Source organism: Diabrotica virgifera, chromosome 1 (genome assembly GCF_917563875.1).
Source record: "Diabrotica virgifera virgifera chromosome 1, PGI_DIABVI_V3a".
NCBI lineage: Eukaryota > Metazoa > Arthropoda > Insecta > Coleoptera > Chrysomelidae > Diabrotica > Diabrotica virgifera.
The window spans coordinates 190,993,789-191,018,283 of record NC_065443.1 but is presented as its reverse complement, the minus strand read 5'-3'; the positions used below and the strand labels follow the sequence as shown (position 1 = coordinate 191,018,283).

General features: G+C 35.1%; 1 protein-coding gene across 1 annotated transcript in view; it reads left to right on the top strand.

Moving 5' to 3' along the window:
- LOC126878988 (retinoblastoma-binding protein 5 homolog) overlaps positions 1–24,495 on the top strand; it is a 114,139-nt gene that overhangs the window by 21,760 nt on the left and 67,884 nt on the right. The window contains exons 4-6 of the mRNA XM_050641867.1: positions 6,136–6,317; positions 16,056–16,169; positions 23,230–23,423. Coding sequence (XP_050497824.1) covers positions 6,136–6,317; positions 16,056–16,169; positions 23,230–23,423 — 490 coding nt within the window. The remainder of the gene's footprint in view (positions 1–6,135; positions 6,318–16,055; positions 16,170–23,229; positions 23,424–24,495) is intronic.

The following is a 24,495-nucleotide window of genomic DNA, read 5'->3' as shown; positions in this document are numbered from 1 at the left end:
GCAAGCCATACGGATGCTGAGACTAAGGAAGATGAGGGAATTCTACAATTTACAATTCACGTCACATCTGCTCAGCGCGGTAAAGTTCCAACGGGACTGGTTCCCTTCATACTCCACACAGAGTAAATGTAAATCAAAAATGAATAACCATTTTCAATTTCGTTGCAAAACGAAAATACAGCCGAACCATATTCCAGTCCAATCAGAGAGTGCTGCAAGCACCTCTACCGGTTTCGAAACTTATTAGTCTCTCATCAGGAGGCACATATGCTGCTCTCCCTGATCCAACCAAAACAAACCCCAGCGTGCAGTCCCGAATTGCAACGAACGAAATGGCATAGATGCCCTAGCGGCAACTGCTAGCAAAAGACTAAGTTTTCACTCTAATGGCATATAACATATCCCACCAGAATGAAAACAATGGGAACCTTCTCTGGTTACACCTCCGAGGCTTCTACAATTTGCAAGCCATACGGATGCTGAGACTAAGGAATATGAGGGAATTCTACAATTTACAATTCACGTCACATCTGCTCAGCGCGGTAAAGTTCCAACGAGACTGGTTCCCTTCATACTCCACACAGAGTAAATGTAAATCAAAAATGAATAACCATTTTCAATTTCGTTGCAAAACGAAAATACAGCCGAACCATATTCCAGTCCAATCAGAGAGTGCTGCAAGCACCTCTACCGGTTTCGAAACTTATTAGTCTCTCATCAGGAGGCACATATGCTGCTCTCCCTGATCCAACCAAAACAAACCCCAGCGTGCAGTCCCGAATTGCAACGAACGAAATGGCATAGATGCCCTAGCGGCAAATGCTAGCAAAAGACTAAGTTTTCACTCTAATGGCATATAACATATCCCACCAGAATGAAAACAATGGGAACCTTCTCTGGCTACACCTCCGAGGCTTCTACAATTTGCAAGCCATACGGATGCTGAGACTAAGGAAGATGAGGGAATTCTACAATTTACAATTCACGTCACATCTGCTCAGCGCGGTAAAGTTCCAACGAGACTGGTTCCCTTCATACTCCACACTGAGTAAATGTAAATCAAAAATGAATAACCATTTTCAATTTCGTTGCAAAACGAAAATACAGCCGAACCATATTCCAGTCCAATCAGAGAGTGCTGCAAGCACCTCTACCGGTTTCGAAACTTATTAGTCTCTCATCAGGAGGCACATATGCTGCTCTCCCTGATCCAACCAAAACAAACCCCAGCGTGCAGTCCCGAATTGCAACGAACGAAATGGCATAGATGCCCTAGCGGCAACTGCTAGCAAAAGACTAAGTTTTCACTCTAATGGCATATAACATATCCCACCAGAATGAAAACAATGGGAACCTTCTCTGGTTACACCTCCGAGGCTTCTACAATTTGCAAGCCATACGGATGCTGAGACTAAGGAAGATGAGGGAATTCTACAATTTACAATTCACGTCACATCTGCTCAGCGCGGTAAAGTTCCAACGGGACTGGTTCCCTTCATACTCCACACAGAGTAAATGTAAATCAAAAATGAATAACCATTTTCAATTTCGTTGCAAAACGAAAATACAGCCGAACCATATTCCAGTCCAATCAGAGAGTGCTGCAAGCACCTCTACCGGTTTCGAAACTTATTAGTCTCTCATCAGGAGGCACATATGCTGCTCTCCCTGATCCAACCAAAACAAACCCCAGCGTGCAGTCCCGAATTGCAACGAACGAAATGGCATAGATGCCCTAGCGGCAACTGCTAGCAAAAGACTAAGTTTTCACTCTAATGGCATATAACATATCCCACCAGAATGAAAACAATGGGAACCTTCTCTGGTTACACCTCCGAGGCTTCTACAATTTGCAAGCCATACGGATGCTGAGACTAAGGAAGATGAGGGAATTCTACAATTTACAATTCACGTCACATCTGCTCAGCGCGGTAAAGTTCCAACGAGACTGGTTCCCTTCATACTCCACACTGAGTAAATGTAAATCAAAAATGAATAACCATTTTCAGTTTCGTTGCAAAACGAAAATACAGCCGAACCATATTCCAGTCCAATCAGAGAGTGCTGCAAGCACCTCTACCGGTTTCGAAACTTATTAGTCTCTCATCAGGAGGCACATATGCTGCTCTCCCTGATCCAACCAAAACAAACCCCAGCGTGCAGTCCCGAATTGCAACGAACGAAATGGCATAGATGCCCTAGCGGCAACTGCTAGCAAAAGACTAAGTTTTCACTCTAATGGCATATAACATATCCCACCAGAATGAAAACAATGGGAACCTTCTCTGGTTACACCTCCGAGGCTTCTACAATTTGCAAGCCATACGGATGCTGAGACTAAGGAAGATGAGGGAATTCTACAATTTACAATTCACGTCACATCTGCTCAGCGCGGTAAAGTTCCAACGAGACTGGTTCCCTTCATACTCCACACAGAGTAAATGTAAATCAAAAATGAATAACCATTTTCAATTTCGTTGCAAAACGAAAATACAGCCGAACCATATTCCAGTCCAATCAGAGAGTGCTGCAAGCACCTCTACCGGTTTCGAAACTTATTAGTCTCTCATCAGGAGGCACATATGCTGCTCTCCCTGTCCAACCAAAACAAACCCCAGCGTGCAGTCCCGAATTGCAACGAACGAAATGGCATAGATGCCCTAGCGGCAACTGCTAGCAAAAGACTAAGTTTTCACTCTAATGGCATATAACATATCCCACCAGAATGAAAACAATGGGAACCTTCTCTGGTTACACCTCCGAGGCTTCTACAATTTGCAAGCCATACGGATGCTGAGACTAAGGAAGATGAGGGAATTCTACAATTTACAATTCACGTCACATCTGCTCAGCGCGGTAAAGTTCCAACGAGACTGGTTCCCTTCATACTCCACACAGAGTAAATGTAAATCAAAAATGAATAACCATTTTCAATTTCGTTGCAAAACGAAAATACAGCCGATCCATATTCCAGTCCAATCAGAGAGTGCTGCAAGCACCTCTACCGGTTTCGAAACTTATTAGTCTCTCATCAGGAGGCACATATGCTGCTCTCCCTGATCCAACCAAAACAAACCCCAGCGTGCAGTCCCGAATTGCAACGAACGAAATGGCATAAATGCCCTAGCGGCAACTGCTAGCAAAAGACTAAGTTTTCACTCTAATGGCATATAACATATACCACCAGAATGAAAACAATGGGAACCTTCTCTGGTTACACCTCCGAGGCTTCTACAATTTGCAAGCCATACGGATGCTGAGACTAAGGAAGATGAGGGAATTCTACAATTTACAATTCACGTCACATCTGCTCAGCGCGGTAAAGTTCCAACGAGACTGGTTCCCTTCATACTCCACACAGAGTAAATGTAAATCAAAAATGAATAACCATTTTCAATTTCGTTGCAAAACGAAAATACAGCCGAACCATATTCCAGTCCAATCAGAGAGTGCTGCAAGCACCTCTACCGGTTTCGAAACTTATTAGTCTCTCATCAGGAGGCACATATGCTGCTCTCCCTGATCCAACCAAAACAAACCCCAGCGTGCAGTCCCGAATTGCAACGAACGAAATGGCATAGATGCCCTAGCGGCAACTGCTAGCAAAAGACTAAGTTTTCACTCTAATGGCATATAACATATCCCACCAGAATGAAAACAATGGGAACCTTCTCTGGTTACACCTCCGAGGCTTCTACAATTTGCAAGCCATACGGATGCTGAGACTAAGGAAGATGAGGGAATTCTACAATTTACAATTCACGTCACATCTGCTCAGCGCGGTAAAGTTCCAACGAGACTGGTTCCCTTCATACTCCACACAGAGTAAATGTAAATCAAAAATGAATAACCATTTTCAATTTCGTTGCAAAACGAAAATACAGCCGAACCATATTCCAGTCCAATCAGAGAGTGCTGCAAGCACCTCTACCGGTTTCGAAATTGAAAATGGTTATTCATTTTTGATTTACATTTACTCTGTGTGGAGTATGAAGGGAACCAGTCTCGTTGGAACTTTACCGCGCTGAGCAGATGTGACGTGAATTGTAAATTGTAGAATTCCCTCATCTTCCTTAGTCTCAGCATCCGTATGGCTTGCAAATTGTAGAAGCCTCGGAGGTGTAACCAGAGAAGGTTCCCATTGTTTTCATTCTGGTGGGATATGTTATATGCCATTAGAGTGAAAACTTAGTCTTTTGCTAGCAGTTGCCGCTAGGGCATCTATGCCATTTCGTTCGTTGCAATTCGGGACTGCACGCTGGGGTTTGTTTTGGTTGGATCAGGGAGAGCAGCATATGTGCCTCCTGATGAGAGACTAATAAGTTTCGAAACCGGTAGAGGTGCTTGCAGCACTCTCTGATTGGACTGGAATATGGTTCGGCTGTATTTTCGTTTTGCAACGAAATTGAAAATGGTTATTCATTTTTGATATTTTCACTTAAGTGGGGAATAGCTCCAGAAACAAAGTCTATGGCGCTATCTCATATCCTATGCTGCTTTTATCTTGGGAGTGGTTCTCACCCCTCCTCGCGGGTGGAAAATTTTTTGGTCAAAATATCCACGGACGTAGCTAGAGAACCTAATTCTAAGCAATTCTTTTCCATTTTCACCATGTTCATTGAAAAATTACACCTTTTCGGACGGTTTTTTGCGAATACCTTAAAAATTATGGATCTAATGAAAAAAACTATATAAAACATTTTTGTAGCTTATGAAAAATCAAAGAGATTCATTTCTTCATAAATCTTCTAGTTATAATACAGAAAGAGATATGGTAGACGAAAAGAGAATTTTTTTGGTGCATGCTCAAATCGGTGTATTCAACTTATAATAACAGAGAAATGATCGATGTTAGGATTATAATGCTATGAATACCTTTTGTAGTGCTTGAAAAGACCTTTAAAAAGAGCACTGTTAAATAATGTAGATTACATTTAAACTAAGCGAAATATGGTGCAAAAAAATTTATGACTAAGGCATTTTAAGGAAAAATAAGAACTGTATTTAACAATACCTCGTTTTCCTTTAACAATACCTTGTATTACTTCTATGTTCAGAAAGTTAGACGGGTTTAAAATGAATGGTTTTTGAAAAATAAAAATAAGATCAAATTATAGGGTGCATTTTTAAATTTCCTTAAAAATCTTCCTTTTTCTCCATGTAACTCGAAAATGATAAGAGATACGAAAAAAAGATACACTATAAAAATGTAGGATTTTTTCAGATAACAATTTTGTTTTTTCTTTCATTAGTATATCTCTCTCGAATTACGTGGAGAAATAGGAAAATTTTTAAGAAAATTTAAAAATGCCCTCTATTATTTGATCTCATGTTTTTCAAAAACCATGTATTTTAAAGCCGTCTAACTTTTTGAACATAGAAATAACACTGTAGTAAAAGGTATTGTAGAAGTAAAATTATGCATTTAAATCTGGTGAAGGGTTAAATATACTTCGTATATTATCGTAAAATAAATTAGTCATAATTTTTTTGCACCATATCACGCGTATTTTGAATGTAATCGACATTTAACAGTTTTCGCGTTTTAAAGGTCTTTTCAAGCACAACAAAAGATATTTATAGCATTATACTCTCAAAATCGACCATTTCTCTCTTATTTTAAGTTGACACACCGATTTGAGCATGCACAAAAAAATCTCTTTTCACCTACAATATGTCTTTTTGTATTATACCTAGAATGTTTATGAAGAAATGAATCTTGATTTTTCATAAGCCAGAAAAATGCTTTATATCGTTTTGTTCGTTAGATGCATAATTTTCAAGGTATTCGCAAAAGACCTTCAGAGAAGGTGACATTTTTCAATGAAAATGGCAAATTTACAACCAAAAGTATTGAGTTTTCAAAAAAAAAATTATAGAATAGTTTTTGTTTAGAATTAGGTTCTCTAGCCACTTTCATGTTCTTTTTGACCAAAAAAATTTCCAACCCCGAGAAGGGGTGGGAACCACCCCCAAGATAAAAGCGCACCTCAAGATAAAATCCTTTCAGTAGGATAGAATTCGGAGGTAACATCATGTTTTTGCTCTCATTGACTGGTGTATAGTACTTTACTCGTATGCAAGTTGGCATTAAAATTCTATTTTTATTCTTATATTCTTTATTTTCAATTTTAGGGCGACTTGAACATAGTTGGCTCATTTGATAGAAGAGGGCAGTATATCTATACCGGTAATGCAAAAGGGAAAGTATTGGTGTTGAATTCTAATACACTAGAAATAAAAGCTAGTTTTAGAATAATGCAAGGATCTTCTAGCACAACTGCTGTGAGGAGTATTGAATTTGCACGAAGAGGGGAGTAAGTATGTTATCCTAAAGTTTAAAAAGTTTTAAGTTGTGTGAAACATTGATTGCATTATTTAAATTATGACATACATACATGTGTTTCAGTTAAAAATTTTAGTTTAGATTGTTCATTTTATTTTTTATTTTTTAATATAGCCTTATCATATGTATATGTACAGTTGAGGCCATTGAATAGTTTAAAGTCAGATAACGAAATAGTCGTAATTTCGAAGTTCGTGGATTAATTTCAGGAAAGAGGAGTAATTTCAGGGCGTGTAAAATTATACTATAATTTTACGTGTATAATTCTATAATTTTATAATTATACTTTTATTTTAGTAAGCAATAAGTAACATTTCATGCAACAGTTCCCTGCCAACTATTTCGTTCTTTGAGTATACACCCTTTAATATCCACTGGCTGGTTTTTTAATTTTTACCTCGTTTAAGCGCACTTTTTACGTCAAAGTCACGTTTCCAGTGGCGGACCCAGAATAGGTTGATTAAAATTTAGATATCAAAATAAAATAAATCTATTTTACAAAATATATCAAAATTGAAATTATAGAAAGAAGTTTTTTAATAAAATTGAGTTTGGTAATTGCTCTTGGTTTTGCGGGTCGTTCAAATAGACCGGGAGATATTAACAGAACTTCAACCACGATTTTCTGAGTCCTGCCCTTTGCAATACTGGAAAGTTAGAAAAGGTACTTACAATTTATGGAAAAATCCACGGGTTTTCTTTGACATTTTCCTGTGAAAATTAGTTTTTCCATAAGGAAAAATATGGGGAGTTGCGATGAATTTCTGAGTCCTGCCATATTCATAGAATGACAGGATACTATCAATTTTATGAAGAAAATTTTTTGGGCAGGAGGGTTTCAAAAGGACTAAGGGAGTATATAGATATACAAACATGTAGTGAAAATAATGAAATTTTCATAATTTTCTGAGTCCTGCCAACTTAATAAATTAAACATAATTATTTGAAAATGATCGAAAAAAATGTTGGCATGACGTCTCCTAATGTTTAAGTGCAATGTTTAACCCTTGGAAAATTCTGTGGAAAATTTTCACGCTGGTTCCGTGATTTTCTGAGTCATATTATAAATTTTATTATAAAATAAATAATTTAAGTAGAATTATTCAAAATGGCAGGATGTTTAGTTACACCCTTTTTACTATACACAGTTAAAAAATGTGTAAGAAAATTCGTGGAAAGTTACACGATCTTCTGGATCATGCCATTTTGCACATATCTCAAGAATGTTAATATAAAGTTATTTACAAAGAGGCAGGATGGTTGTGTAGATATTTCGTATATAAAAATAATACTTTAAGTCTGTAAAATTATTGCAGGTTGTTATACAAACATATTCATATCACCACAATTTTCTGAGTCATGCCATGTAAAATATGCTTAAAAAACACTCATCTAAAACTGTTTAGAACCTGGCAGGATAACCGCAAAGATATTTAATCCGTAAAATAGCTATTTGTATAACAAGGGAGGAAAGTGCTACTTTTCCTCCCGAGAATGAAGTTTACTGCCCGACGCGTAGCGGAGGGCAGTAATCATTCAAGGGAGGAAAAGGCACTTTACTCCCATGTTATACATATGGTTTTTCCACCTTCCTCAAATTAATAACAAGTCATTTTTCAATTTTACTTAATTTATTTATGTAACTAACCAACAAAATTTATTAAAACTAAAACTAACAAGTAGGTACAATGTAACTGTCAACTGTCAAATATAAGTCAAATTATTAATGTAAACATTGTTAAATCAAAATAACAATTTACTGTTTTTTACCATTCTGCAAAATACAGGGTGTTTTATAAATAAACGTTAAAATGTATAGATACTTACGTAATAGAAAATAGATATTGTACAGGGCGTCAATAAGTTATATTTCATGAATGAAATACCATGACGTCACTTTTACTTTTCCTCCCTAGGGAGGAAAAGTACAACTTTGCTCCCTACAATCAGGTCCGGAAAAGGATACTTTTGGTAGAGGTAGGTGGAAAATTAATTTTTATATCGTTAAAACAATCGTACGTATTAAATATTATTTTCCTGAGTAATGTCTCGGATTTTTACACACCTTTCAAATCTAATACCAAACTGTAACATCTTTATTTTAAGGGGGGGGGGGTATGGTTTGAAATCAACATATCAGGCACATTTTTGTGAATTTTTTTCGACGCTATGGTAGAATTATTTTATTTTTAAATTAAATAAACATATTAAGTACAATTCAAAGAATATTTAAGAAAAAATTCAATCCAAAATATTGAAAAATAGGCCATTGGCGACAAATTTTGGCAGGCAGCTCAAAAAAAAAATTGATTTTGCGGTGGACATCAGAACTCATCACTGGATCATACGAAACAAAAAATTCAAAAAGATTTAATTAGCTTATGAGTTTCACGAGGTAACAACGTCGAGTTTTTTTATTTTTAATGGTTTTTGAATTTTTGGTATCACTCAGAAGTCAAAAATACGAAATTTTTGATAAAAATTTTGTGAAAACCAACAGATTTAATATTGTTGAACAAAAAATAAGCACAAAACGAAAAATATCTCGACGTTGTTACCTCACGAAATGTCTAAAGAAAATTTATGCAAAATTTCAGGTAGATCGGTCAAGTAGTTTTTTAGTTACAATGTCCACCGCATTTGAAAAAACAGTTTTGAGAAAAATGCGTTTAAAGTTTTGACAACTGCATCTTCATCTTCTTATTTGTCTGCCAAATCGTAAAGTGATGAACATTGGAATATGTTTTTTGAATTGCGGAGTAATCCACAAAAGAGAAGGCGAACAGTTGTTTAACGTTTCTCACTACGCTCAAGCGTGCTGGCGCGAAGCCGCGGCAAAGCGAGTCGAAGGTAGGGATATTCAACACCCTATATCTCTGGTAATTTTACTCCGATTATTTTGAAATTTTCAGAGAGTATTCTTGAAAGTATGCACTTTTATTTGAAATAATAAAAAAAATTAAATATTTCAAACTATACCCCCCCCCCTTAAGCGATTAGATCATATTTGTATCTAAGTAAACGTAATAAAAGTAATAGGAAGAAAATCAATAATTTTACAATTAATTGTACCTATTATACAGGGTGTCCAGAAACTCTTCTAACAAACGAAGCCCGGAGATTCCTCAGATAATTTTAAGAAAATTTAACTCAATTCACCTAGTTCGAAAATGCTTCCTAAGGAAGCTAGAGCTCTTTAATGATAGCGTATTGTAATTAGTTTTTTTAAAATAGCTCCAGACCACTTCTATTTAGAAAAATGAAAACTGGTACACCTATTTATCTTCCATAGATAAATCGATTCCATCAATTGTCAATTTTAGTACCGGTCATAGGCGTCCGTTTAGGATAGGGAAACGGATATTTTATCGCCTAACTTTTCTGTGTTTAACTTTTAAGCATTTTTGACACTGGATTGTTAAACTATGGAGTATTCTTGTATTAAAAGGTACTCTTGCTTTAAGTTGGTAGGATACGTCGTGTTCTTAGAAAATCGATTTGAAAATTTTTTCGGTTTTTGAATTTGAAAAAGAAATAAAAAAAAACCATTTAGAAAAACGAAAACTGGTACGTTTATTTCTCTTCCCGAGAGAAATCGATTTTATCAATTGTGAATTTCTAGTATTGATCATAGGCGTCCGTCTTGGGTAGATCAACGAAATCTCATAACTTCCTTTAATTTTTAAGCATTTTTGACAGTAGAGTATTAAATTATGAGGTATTCTAGCACTAAAAGTTACTCTTGCTTAAGTCGGTAAATACACCGTTTTTTCTATTTTTTTTTCTTTTTCTTAAATTCAAAACACGAAAAATTTTAAAACTGATTTTTCTAGAAACCGGTGCATCCTACCGACTTCAAGCAAGAGCACCTTTTAGTACTAGAATACTTCACAATTTAATAATATAGTGTCAAACATGCTTAAAAGTTAAAGACAAAAAGGTTATGCGATAAAATAACCGTTGCCCTACCCAAAACGGACTCCTATGACCGGTACTAGAGATTCGCAATTGATGGTATTGATTTATCGCTGGAAGATAAAAAGGCGGACCAGTTTTTGTGTATCGAAATGGAAGCGTTCTGGAGATATAAACAAACTAGTTACAAGGCGCCATCTTCAAAGAGCTCTAGCTCCCTTAGGAAACATTTTTGAATCAGGTGAATTGTGTTAAATTGTCTTAAAATTATCTTAGAAATCTTAAAATTATATACAGGGTATTCCATTAAAAAAAAAACATAAGTTTGTGTCACCCTGTCAATACGGGTAGCCCTGTATATCAGAAAATATTTTTAAATTATGATCCTATCTGCCCCACGTTTTACCTAAATAACTTTTTTCGTATCTCTTACGACAAACGAGTAATTGGACTTTGTCACACTAATGCCCCATCCTGTATACGAAATAACTATAAAACCATCCTGCCTCTTTGTAAATAGACTTATATTAAGATTCTTGAAACATGCAAAATGGCATGACTCATAACATCGTGGAATTTTTCACGAATTTTCTTACAAATCTAGGACTCCTGCCGTCTTACGAGAACCGGTTAACCTTCGTGCCGAGTACCGAAAAAGTATTGATTGCATTTGAGTATTATAACTTTTTAAAGGCAGGACTCAGAAAATCACGGAATCAGGGTGAAAATTTTCCGCAGAATTTTCCAAGGGATAAGTACCTATACTGAAACAGTAGGAGACGTCATGCTAACATTTTTTTTTGATCATGTTGAAATAAATATGTTTAATTTATTTAGTTGGCAGGACCCAGAAAATCATGAAAGTTTCATTATTTTCCTTACATGTTTGTATACAGTATACATATTCCGTTAGCCCGTTTGCAACCCCCCTGCCCAAAAATTTTTCTTCATAAAATCCATAGTATCCTGTCATTCTACGGATATGGCAGGACTCAGAAATTCATCGCAAAACCCTATTTTTATTTTTTGGGAAAATCTAATTTTTACAGAAAAATGTCACAGGAAATTTTGTGGATAGTACCTCTCTACCCTTCCACTATTGCGAAAGGCAGGACTCAGAAAATCGTGGCTGAACTTCTGTATAATATCTCCCAGTCTAAAATGCCTATAGGCGTTTTGGACGCATTTAATAGTTTTTTATTTTATTTTTCAATAAGCGCGAAATTTTTGACAAGCAATTTGTACGTTACTGCTATTTTACAGTATTACAATATAAAAATGATGATGTAAACTATTCAGTGACCGCGACTGTATCTACTTGCGATCGATATTGTAACATACTGCGTATTAATTTTTTTTGCATTTAACATAGAAATAATTTTTGTAAATAAAAATTAGAAAATTTGATATAAACTATTTTTTTTAACAAATATTTATTAAAAAGTGAACAAAATGCAAAATATATTACAGACTAAACTCATTAAATGCATTTAATATTAACTAGAAGAATCATATAACAACGTTTTAAATAGATAGACTGCACATAGAAAATAAATCTTAATTGAGAAATTTAACCTATCATATATGGGAAAAGTCTATTAGGGATATTTTTGTAGCAATAAAAATAATAAAAATAAATTCACGTGGTCGTTTAATGTCAATTGAATTTGTACAGTTGCTCATCCTGTACATTTTTGTGGGTAAAACATAACGACAAAAGTGTATTGAAAATATTGTTTTTTATCATGGACCGACGTCATTTAACTTTGGATGAGATGAACAGGGCTGTAGGCCTTCAATGTGGCATGCGGCAAACTAATGTAATTGAGCGCATGGGAGTCACCCGAAGTGTTACAAGTCGATTGTGGCAGCGTTTTTGTGTCACTGGAAGTCCAGCCGAACGTCATCTAGGATCTGAGCACGCTACAACAACTGCACCTCAAGACAGATTTTTAGTGTTAACCTCTACGAAGGCAACGAAAAACGAAGCAAAAGACAACGAACAGTTACAGCACCTGAATTGGTTAGCGACTTGCAGTGGGCACACCAGGTCACCATAGGCCCTGATACTGTAAGGAATCGTCTCCATGAAGCCAATCTCCACAGTCGAAGGCCATTGAGATGTCCACCTATCTTAAGGGGCAATCGCGCTGCAAGATTAGAGTGGTGTGAATAATATCAAAACTGGGATGCAAATGATTGGGCTATAGTTTTATTCTACTACGAATCTAGATTTGGATTACATCCAGATTCTCGACGCGTAAGAGGATAGAGACGATCTGGAAATGTAGAACGCTGAAAACATGTCCAGGACGTTTACACATACAGAGTGGTTTCAGTAATGGTATGGAGTGAAATAATAATCGGTGGAAGAACGTACCTCGTTTTTTCCAGACCGCATCCTTACAGTTCAGCAGTACCTCGACACCATTCTACAACATATCGCTCATCCGTTTGCTAGTGCAGTTGGTCAAAACTTCTACCTTATGCATGATAATGCTCATCCACATGTCACACGCGCAGTGATAGACTGGCTTACCAACGACAATGCGTTGCATTGTCCTGCACAATCCACCGACTTGATTCCCACCGACCATGTACAGGACATGCTGCAGCGAAGAATTAGTGCTCATATGGGTAACATTTACACGCAGCTTCCTTTCCGAGAGCGTCTGATCGAAGAATGGGCAACGTACCTCAATAGATATAGAGCCGTAATAAATCAGGATGGACGCCATATATTGTATTAATTTTGTTTTTATTACCACCATATTTTGTGATAGCCAAATTTTTTTTAATTGTACTTCTCGATATTTTTGACATTTCTGAAACGCATTCTCGTTATTTCTGACATTTCAACAAATTTTGTTGTATATTAAATACTACTAATTAGGCTATTGATTATGTACTATAGAAAGGAACTACAACGTTAACGGGGTTTTATTATTTGATATGGTCAATGAATCTCTATATATGAAAAAACCGCGGAGTGCTACCATTTAAAGGGGTGCGTTTTTGAGAAATGGGTGAATTAGTCCCTGGGCACAGGTTACATTAGGGTGAGTTCTATGCACTTTTGGTACAAACACGTCTACACAAAAATTGTTCCTGGTTAAATTTCGTATCCAAATATAACTTTTGAAAGTCAAAGATACTTTTTTTTACTAAAATATATTCAAAAGAAAAAGCACAAAGAAACCCAAAAGAAAGAAATTTTGTTTTTTGTCCCATAACTTTTGTCCACGGGGATATATGTATAGGCATTGCTTCACAGAAAAAAAAGTTACATATTTTCTCTTTAAAATGATGTTTGGTAGAGGTCATTAGGATTTACAGTTTTCAAAATATGATTTTTCAAATTTCGCCACTCACATAAATTTTGGGCAATTTTCCTTGTTATTTCGCTAATATTGTTCTGTAACTTTTTTCTACGCAGCTTTAGGCATATGCAATGGTACATGTAAGAGGAATAGAAATCAATTACCTTTAAAATGTTCTACTGTATAATGTTGTACGACTTCTTTTAAAGAGGTTATCATTTTCAAGATTTTATACTTTTAACGAGTTTTTATATTTTTTACGATTATTTTTTAATTTTCCCATTATAATTTTTTTTTCTACATTTAGGTATATATTATATGTATAATAAAAATGAAAGCTTATTCTGTTTTATAAGTATTATAAAAAATTCCAGGATTATTTTTGAATAAGATATGCTTTTTCAAAATGTAATAAGTAGGTACTTGCAACGATTTTTGATTTTTGGATTATTTTTTAAATTTCTCATTATAACTTTTTTATGTGATTGTGTGTTATGAATAAATTTTCTTTTTTATAGGTAATACTTTCGATCCACGTGACTCGGCCGGGCAAACTTCAAAATATGGATTAATTTCAATATTTGCTGTCAAAGCTCCTGCACCACAAGCTTTGCTTGAAAAAATAGCATGTAAATGTACCAAAGGATGTACAAAAATCTGCGGTTGTAGGAAGATAGGAATTAGTTGTTTAATATTCTGCAAAGGGTGCATGTGCATGGGTACTAATTGTGGGAACTCTAAGATAACTGAGGTGTCAGAGGAAGATATTGAAGCTAATGCTAACGAACAGATGGACTTTGTTTTGAAAATTTTTTAAATGTCAACGTTTAAATAATTTTAACTAAAGTGATGTTTTCTAAGACTAATGTTTATGTAATTTTTGTAAAAGAAATAATTTTAAATAATACAGGTAAAAAATATCAAAGAATCACTCGGTTTCCATTATTTAAATATAGATGATACACCATTTTAGAGAACAGAAAGCAAGTTCTCTTTATTGAGCAATATATAGTATATTCATGTACAAGAAAAAAAAAGTTATAATGAGAAATTTAAAAAATAATACTAAAATCAAAAATCGTTGCAAGTACTTATTACATTTTGAAAAATAATATCTTATTCAAAAATAATCCTAGAATGTTTTGTAATACACCATTTTAAAGTAAACAAAATAAGCTTTTATTATTATATAATATAATATATACCTAAATGTAGAAGAAAAAAGTTATAATGAGAAATTTTAAAAATAATCGTAAAAAATCTAAAAAATATTTTTTTTACATTAGGTATCATATAATATATATTATATTATATATACTATATATAATGTATTATTATATAATATATAGTATATTATATAATAATATTATTTTATTTTTATATTATATTATAAAAATCGTTAAAAGTATAAAACCTTGAAAAACCATAATCTCTTTTAAAAAAAAGTCGTATAACGATACACAGTAGACCATTTTAAAGGCAATTGATTTCTATTTCTATTACGTGTACCATTGCATATACCTAAAGTTACGTAGAAAAAAGTTACAGCACAATATTTGCGAAATAACAAGGAAAATTGCCCAAAATTGCTGTGAGTGGCGAACTTTGAAAAATCATATTTCGAAAACTATAAATTCTAATTACCTCTACTAAACAACATTTTAAAGAAGAAATATGTAGGTTTTTTTTCTGTAAAGCAATGTCTATACCTATATCCTCGTGGACAAAAGTTATGGGATAAAAAACAAAATTTCTTTCTTTTGGGTTTCTTTGTGCTTTTTCTTTTGAATATATTTTTGTAAAAAAAAGTATCCTTGACTTTAAAAAGTGATATTTAGATAAGAAATTTAACCAGGAACAATTTTTATGTAGGTAGGTTTGTACCAAAAGTGCATGGAACTCACCCTAATGTAACCTGTGCCCAGGGACTAATTCAGCCATTTCTCAAAAACGCACCGCTTTAAATGGTAGCACTCCGCGGTTTTTTCATATATAGATATCCATTGACCATATGAAATAATAAAACCCCGTTAACGTTGTAGTTCCTTTTAGCTATCTTATTTTGAATATAATCAATAGCCTAAATCACTACAAATCGATTATTATTTATCCAAAATAATTAAAGAAGAAATTACGTCTTTCTAAAAATATCCCTTGATTTTTATATAGGTGCATTTTTTAAATATAAATGTACAGGGTGATTTACGCAAGCCTAGCATATTATGTAGTTCATAAGCTTTGCCTTCCTTTAAAATAAAATTATAGTCATTGAAGTATTCTTATGACTACTAACTGTATTAGAATTATTATTATCAATGATACATTGAGATATGGAGACACAAATTAACAACTTAAATAGATCATGTGTAACTTTTTTATTGATTAAAAAGTGTTGGTTTTTACTTATGGATTTCTAACAAATATTTTCTATATTTCGCACCGCAAAATTAAATATTGGTAACGATATTTTTTAGTTGTTTTCTGGTAAATGCTGCAGATAGGGTTATAAGAGTATATGATAGCAAAGAAGTGTTGACATATGGAAAAGAAATAGAACCCATTCAAAAATTGCAGGACTTGGTAAACAAGTAAGTAATGAAACTTTTATGACAAATTCAATTTTTTTCGTTGTAATATTAGTGTATGTTAGTGTCACTTCGTAATTTCAATCAAGGTTTGAACTTCAATATATACACTTCGTAATTTCAATAATAGTATTTTTTACTTTTGTTTGTGGGCCTTGAAATTCGTCATTTTTCTTTTTTTTTCAGTTTTAATTTGTTTAAAACTCGAAAACGATCAACTTTAGAGAAAAATTACAACATACATTTTTTGTTCTGAATGATCCAAAAAAAACCTAAAATAAAATCTGACCGGCCAAAACAATTGATTTTCATCATTTTTTATTTTCTTTTAAATAAATGTAGCAATATCTCCGAAATTATGGCATTTATGTATAGGGAACATTACAAGAAAAATAATCAGTATTTCTTTATGATTTGAAAGTGCAAAAAAATATATAGAGTATATATTTAAAACAAGAAAGTTCATTAGATTTTCAGAAAAAAGGAAGATCTGACAACAATGTAAATAGCACCATAATATCGGTTGCATCACAAGACCCCTACACACAAAAATCTATAAAAATCGTACAAGTCGTTTCTGAGATAATTGAGGCATTCCATACATACAACTCACTCTGTATATTGTAACAGGTAGCGCTATTAACAGGCGGGCTGAAAAGTTCGTAGGCTAACATAGAAAGAATTTTTTTTGATAAAATTTGATTTTATTATTCAAAATAGTTTCCTTCGAGGCCTCTACAACGATTAAGGCGGTCTTCCAACTTTTCAATACCATTTTTATAATATAATTTGTCTTTAGTCTCAAAATAAGCCTCAGTTTCGGCGATTAACTCTTCATGGGTGCTAAATTTCTTTCCAGCGAGTATTCTATTGAGGTCAGCTAACAGGTAGTAGTCGCCGGGAGCCATATCTGGTGAATACGGTGGCTGCGGAGGCAATTCGTATTCCAATTCATGAAATTTTGTCATCATATTCATTAATTTGTTACACGGTGCGTTATCTTGATGAAACAGCACTTTATTTTTCTTCAAATGGGGGCATTTTTACACGATTTCGTCATCCAACGCCCCAATAGCGCAACTTAATGGTCGCTGTTAATGTTTTTTCCCTTTTCAAGATACTCGATGAATATTATACCATGCGCATCCCAAAATACTGATGCCATAACCTTGCCAGCCGACTGTTGCGTCTTTCCACGCTTTGGAGTCGGTTCATCACGTGCAGTCGACCCGGCAGACTGTCGATTAGACTCCGGTGTGAAATGATGGAGCCGGGTGTCATCCATTGTAATATATCGACGCAAAAATTCGGTTTTATTCCAATTGAATAGCTTCAAATACTTCTCAGAAACACGAATTCGTTGTTGTTTTTGATCGATTGTGAGCTCTCGCGGCACCCACTTTGTACAGAGCTTTCGCATACCCAAATATTCATGCATATTATATCCAACACGTTCCTTTTATGTCTTTATAGTCTCAGCTTTCCTGAACAACTTCACATTATGGTTATCCAAAATTATTTTGTAGACTTTTTTGATGTTTTCATCGGTAACAGCCTCTTTAAGGCGTCCACCGCATGCATCGTCCTCGGTGCTCATTTCGCCTCGTTTAAACTTAGCAAACCATTCCTCAACGGTTGATTTTCCTTGTGCAGAGTCCGAATATTGTTTATCAAGCCAAGATTTGGCTTCAACAGTATTTATTTTCGCCAAAAAGCAATCAAATACTAAGGTACGAAATTCCTTTTTATCCATTTTTTTTAAACTAAAACTGAAGTGAAGTGGCTTCACTTAAAATGCTATATCTCATAAACTAATCGTTCGACAGCTGTCAAATTTACAAACGCATCTTTTGAAGGTTAGGGCTGACTAAAAATCATATGGATTTAATACCAGTACAGCCATCTATGCGTCAGCCTACGAACTTTTCAGCCCGCCGATTAGACATCATACTCAGTAAGACTTTATACATTTATTTAGTTTACATTTTATTTTAAATATGTAAAAATATATACAATTAAAATAAAAAGACGAATCATTGTAAATAAATTCGACGGGCTGCGGTGCGACGTTGATGCCGGTGAAAAGTAATTATTAGCGGCGTTCCGGTGGGTGAGGAAAGGAAGGTATTGACCAAAGACGAAGTTTTGCGTAGGGTAGAGTAGTGTAAGTTTTGGGTATTGTCAATAACCGCTCATCAATAGTGAGCCTAGGCGGCACGTGATACGGAATCTAGGTGATACGCTGGTAAGGAAAGCGGCGATGGGTTGTGATCAGTACTCAAAGACTTGAAGTATAAGGTCTTACCAGATCAATACTCCGGATCGAACTTAGTTCTCTGTCGGTTATGGTATGGTAGATTGTATGCATGTAGCGAGAGGTTAGGAGTTAGACCGACGACGGCAAGCAGTGACGGTACCATCGTTACACTCTCTTCTCTTTTTGGAAAAAGATGTAGCATACATTTTTTTATGACGTGATGATTACACCTCTTCGGAGGCGTTACCTCCCTCACATGTTTTTAAGTCTGTGACATGCGCCGTCACGTAACCATGTTCTAACATACTCTGCTATTTGTTTGAATATCTTAGGCCAGTAGTATTTTTGCGCTATTCGGCGAATATATATATATATATATATATATATATATATATATATCAATCGGTTTTAAAACGTCTTGCGACGTTGTCCGATGCCTAATTTCCATGACACTCTATCATCCCATTGGCCCTCTCTAAGATCTCTTGCGCTCATCGCCTTCGTTACTCCCTCTCTCCAAGATTTCTTGGGTCTTCCTCTCTTTCTGCGGTTTGGTGGTACCCATTGCATAATTATTTTAGGGAGTCTTGAGTTATCCATCCTCTGGACGTGTCCGTACCATATCAGCTGTTTTCTTTCTATGTCTGTTGTTAGAGAGCCGTCAACCCCCATTCGCTGTCTTATCTCATCATTACGTATTCTCTCTCTGCGTGACACTCCTACTGATCTTCTAAAAGCGTCCATTTCTACTGCCTCCAGTTTTCTTCTGTTGTTTTCGGTTATCCGCCAAGTTTCTGCTCCGTACAATAGACTGCTTTTAATAAGAGATTCGTAGATATTGTGTTTTCTTCTTTTTCCTATTTCATGATTCCACAGTACGCTGTTTAGACAACCTATTGTTTTTCTGGATTGTGTTATTCTTCTCTTTATTTCTTCATCATCTTTCCCCGTTGTGTCAAAAACGATTCCTAGATATGTGTAATGGTCGCAGGGCATGATGATTTCATTATTTTCTAATGTGATGTTCGATAATTCGGTACCTATTGGCAGGTATTTTGTTTTTTCTGTATTAATTTCTAGTCCCCACTTTCTATATTCTTCTTGTAATTTCCTTGCCATGTACTCTAAATCATCTTTATCGTTTGCTATAACAACCTGGTCATCAGCAAACTGCAATGTATATAAGCAAATCTCTCCAAGGTCTACGCCCATGCCTCTGCATTTTCGTTTCCACTCTTTCAATGCTTTTGCAACATATATTTTAAATAAGGTCGGTGATACACAACACCCCTGACGTAGACCTTTATTAACCAGGAAGCTTTGCGATAATCTGTTTCCAGTTTTTATTTGTGATGTTGACCCTTCATACAAATTTCTTAAGGCTTTTATTAAGGTGACACTAATATTCGTCTGTCGTAACACGTTCCAGAGTTTGTTTACAGGAACTGTATCGTACGCCTTCTGCAAGTCAATAAACATGAGGTGGGTTTCTTGATTTGTGCTTAATTTTTTTTCTATTAGTTGTTTGAGGCAGAAGATATTATCAGTACAGCTTCTTCCTGTTCGAAAACCGGATTGTTCTTCTTCCTCTTGGTCTTTGTACTCCTTCTCAATGCGGTCTCTAATTATTCGTCCATACAAACGGCTGAATGTACTAGTCACTGATATCCCTCTATAGTTTTCACATTTAAGCTTATCTCCTTTCTTATGGATCGACGAAATATAAGCAATTTTCCACTCGTCGGGTACGGGAGAACCATTTATAAATTGATTTATGCACCAAGTGACGGTTTCAAACAATTTTTGTGATCCACATTTTATTAGTTCGGCTGGGATATCCCCTGGCCCTGGAGACCTACCGTTTTTCAGTTCTTTTATAGCTTTTCTAATTTCTGTCACTTGTATTGTTATATCTTCTCCTTCAATGTTAACCTCTGTTGGTGATCGAGTTAAGTATTCGTCCCTATTTTCTGTCAGTAGTTCCCCATAGTACTTTTCCCATTTTTGTGTGGATATTAATTGAATGTTTGTGCTCTTCCTTTCGTTAGTTCTTATTTTATTGAGGAACTTCCATGTTTCTGTACATTTTCTGCCTCCCAGGTAGGTATTAATTTCCTGGCACTTCTTATCCCACATTTCTCTTTTTGCTTTTACTGTTGTTCTTCTTGTTATTCTTTTGAGTTCCAGGTATTCATCTCTATCTTTTTGTTGTTTACTGCTCAGCCATCTGATATACGCTTGCTTTTTCTCTTCTACGAGTGCTTCTATTTCTTTGTTCCACCATAGTTTTTCACTTTGTCTTTGAGTGTTAAAGCCGAGTGCTTCTTCTGCAGCTTTTTTAACGCTAACGACTACGTTTCTATATACCTCCTCTACTGTTGATGTTTCTGTTATATTCATTAGTTTGCCATCCAGTCTTTGTTGATATAGTATTCTTGTACTCTCTTGGGTCAAACTATCCAAATTATAACTTCTTTTTTCCAAAGTTTCTTCTTGTTGGGGTTGACAATTTGTTTGATTATGTGTTATTTTATATCTAAATGGACAGGTTACTTTTGATTTTACGACATAATGATCTGAACCACATGTTATTCCTCTGTATGCTCTTGTGTCCTGTACTTGCATATTAGTATTTTGTTTTATGATGACATAGTCTATAATTGATTTTAAATTTCTTGTAGTTTGGGTCCAGGTGTACTTGTGTACATCTCTATGTTTAAAAAATCCATTGGTTATTTTTAATTGATGGCGAATTGATTGATATTCGGCGAATGATTTTCGCAATTCCCAAATGAACTTCAGTAGTCGAGTCATGATTTTGCTCAAAAATTTCTTTCCTTTTATACCCAGGCACGCACAATTTCCAGGGAGTATTAAATTCCGGGTCTGCTAAATTTCGGTTACTTCAAATATATTTATACAGTCTTTTGTCTGATATTTGTAAATGGGGAAATAAGTCTGGGTTTCAGAGGACATCACCGACATATTGTACCAGTTGCACATTTCTAGTGCTGATACTAACCATTCAAACTCTGGTTCTTCGCTGCGGGTTTCTTGTGGTTGCCGGGATAAAGCATCTGCATCACTTTATGTAGACCATCATACTTCTGCGTGAACGCAACTCCAAGACCACAGTTTGATGCATCTATTTGCAGGTAAAACGTCTTTGAAACATCTGGGCACAATCTACAAATTAATAGTAGCGCGGCTGCAGAGAATTGTGGAAGAAGGAACACCTGTTATAATGGAGTCTTGAAACCATGACAAGCAAGTTGGCCGAGTAATTATAGTAAGAGAGCCCAAGCGGGGATTTTTGAAGTTACTCGAACGCGTCAGATTATCACATGGGGAGAAACCTTGTACCCTGTAAATGGACCTCTACCCTCTATTGGCTCTTAATACAGGGGAGTTTGTTAAGGGGGGTCCGAAAAAAAAATATATCCTTAGAAATACTCGAAATTGTCAGATTAAGATAAGGTAATTTAAGTACATGCAAAACAGTGTATATTTAAAAAATCTGACGATTTGAGCGAGGTGTAAGGAAATGGGCGAGTCACAAAGTTTCACAAAAAAATCGAATATTTCGCGAACTGAACGTCAGATCGAAAAACTAAAAAATACGTGTTCAATATTTTTCAAAAATCTATCGAATGATACCAAAAGCGACCACCCACGGAGAGGTGTGTGGGACGTGGGATAAATTTAAAATTTTAAATACGAACCCGATATTTCGCGAAATGAACATCAGATCGAAAAACTGCAAAATACACGTATTCAATATTTTTGAAAAATCTATCGAATGGCACCAAACACAACCCCACACGGAGGTGGGGTGGGGGGTTACTTTAAAATGTTAAATGGGAGATTGCAGTAAGCAACTTTCATTCGAGCCATTTTTTCGAATTATGGGTAGATGGCGCTATAATCTGAAAAAACGATGGTTGGAAATGGAAAATTAAATTAAAAAATGGAAAGTCCCCCAATTTATGGAAAACTTAACGTAACTTTTTTTGGTTTTAGGACCTACTCTTCACAACCCAATAGGTCCCCACAATGCTCGAGTAACTGCAAATTTAGCATACTTTCCTCCCCTACTATTATAATTGGAAAGGAATTGGTTACCTTGTATTAATGTGAACGTGACATGTTCGTACCGAAAGGAGGAAACACTGACAAACTACCGTTGTCAAACTTAATATTTATACTGGTAATTCCAAGCCAACTGATCAAACAGCTCGACGATTACCATAGGCGAAGAGAGAGGAAACTGAAAGTTTTCATGAAATCGAGAAAGATGTGGTTGTAGAACCTCCTACCAGCCCGTGAATCTCTCCGGTGGTCCTGGTTAAGAAGAAAGACGGAACTACAAGATTCTGTGTAGGCTGCCATTTTTAGGACAATGTTACCAAGAAAAATAGTTATCCTCTGCCATGGATCGACGATACGTTGGATACATTGACTGGAAGTAAATTGTTTTCTACTTTGGATTTAAAGTCTAGTAGAAGAATTTTCCGACATGTGTCCAACTGAAGTAGACACGCTGTATATTATAAATTATTATATTTTTAATATTAATGTATAACTGTAAACTAAAAACTAAATAAATTAAAACTAAAAATAGTGCAAAAATCTTACTGGGTAGCTCTTATAATAATTTTACAAATTTAATTTTCGTTGTTATCAACAAATTTGTTGCTCATGCCTAATATGAAGGAAGAAATTATTAAAAAATAAAACGATTTGTTAATATATCACGAGTTCTGCCTTAATTTCTTGGACCAGTTTAGTAATTTTGATATGTTTCAGAACCATGTGGAAAAAATGTTGTTTCTCTGGAGACGGTGAATATATTTGTGCTGGTTCGAATAGACAGCACGCCCTTTATGTTTGGGAAAAATCCATTGGTAATTTGGTAAAGATCCTTCACGGTACAAAAGGAGAATTGCTTTTAGATGTAGCTTGGCACCCAGTAAGGCCTATTATCACTAGTATTTCTTCAGGTAAGATAATGTGTGTGTTTGTGTTCTATTGGCACTGGTTTTAGCAACCAACTGGTCAGTCAATGTGTTTTGAATTCTCTCTTTTACAAAATGTGACTTAGTATCTATGTTATAGTCAAAGCCCGAATTTCAGGCACTCCTAGGTTTGACTAGACAATCCTCGGGTCTGACTGACGGTCTTAGTCAAAGCCCGAAAAAAAAAATTAGTTTCGGCCTTTGACTAGTCAAACCTAGGAGAGACTAAGTTGGTCAGGCAAAGGTAGAAATTTAATTTTATGAAATCGGGGTTCGACTAGTCAAACCCCGATCAGCTATTAGAATGTCGTAATTTGTTAGATTAGGTTTAATAAAACGTAATTTTTTTTAATGTTTATTATTTTTATATTGTCGTAATTAAAATAAAAAAATAGTGTGTATTCTCACATGTTGAGGCATTATGGCATTTAGAGTTGCACAATACGTTAGACCTTTTACACTTGCGTAATTTGAAAGAGCATTTCTTATTGCAGTAGCATTTTATAAATTCTTGTACTCCCAATTTAGAATCTTTTGTACTAATTTCTCTTAGAGACAGAGACAGCTTAACGTCTAGAACATCTTCAAAATTATGAAATTTCTCTTTGCATTCTCTTATTTGATTTCTTGAAAAGTGTGTTTATTGTTCCGAATTTCGTACCAACTCTATATAAACCGTCAATTGTTTTATCTTGTATGCTACTCAAAATATTTCGAGCATCCTCTTTGGCTCCATCAAAGCTGGGGATAGATATTGGTACAGTTTTTCCATCGAAATTGGAGGACATTTTTTCACTTTATTTATTTCATAGCATTAGCCTGGGCATGAAGACCTTCTATCGCATATCCTTTATTTATTTTAATCTTTTCTGTCTGTGCACAACGCATGCTCGAACGCGTGCCAAGGAGATGCTCGAAATATTTTGGGTATCATACAAGATAAAACAATAATTGACGGCTTATATAGAGTTGGTATGAAAAACGGAACAATAAACACACTTTTTTCAAGAAATCAAATAAGAGAATGCAAAGAGAATTTTCCTAATTTCGAAGATGT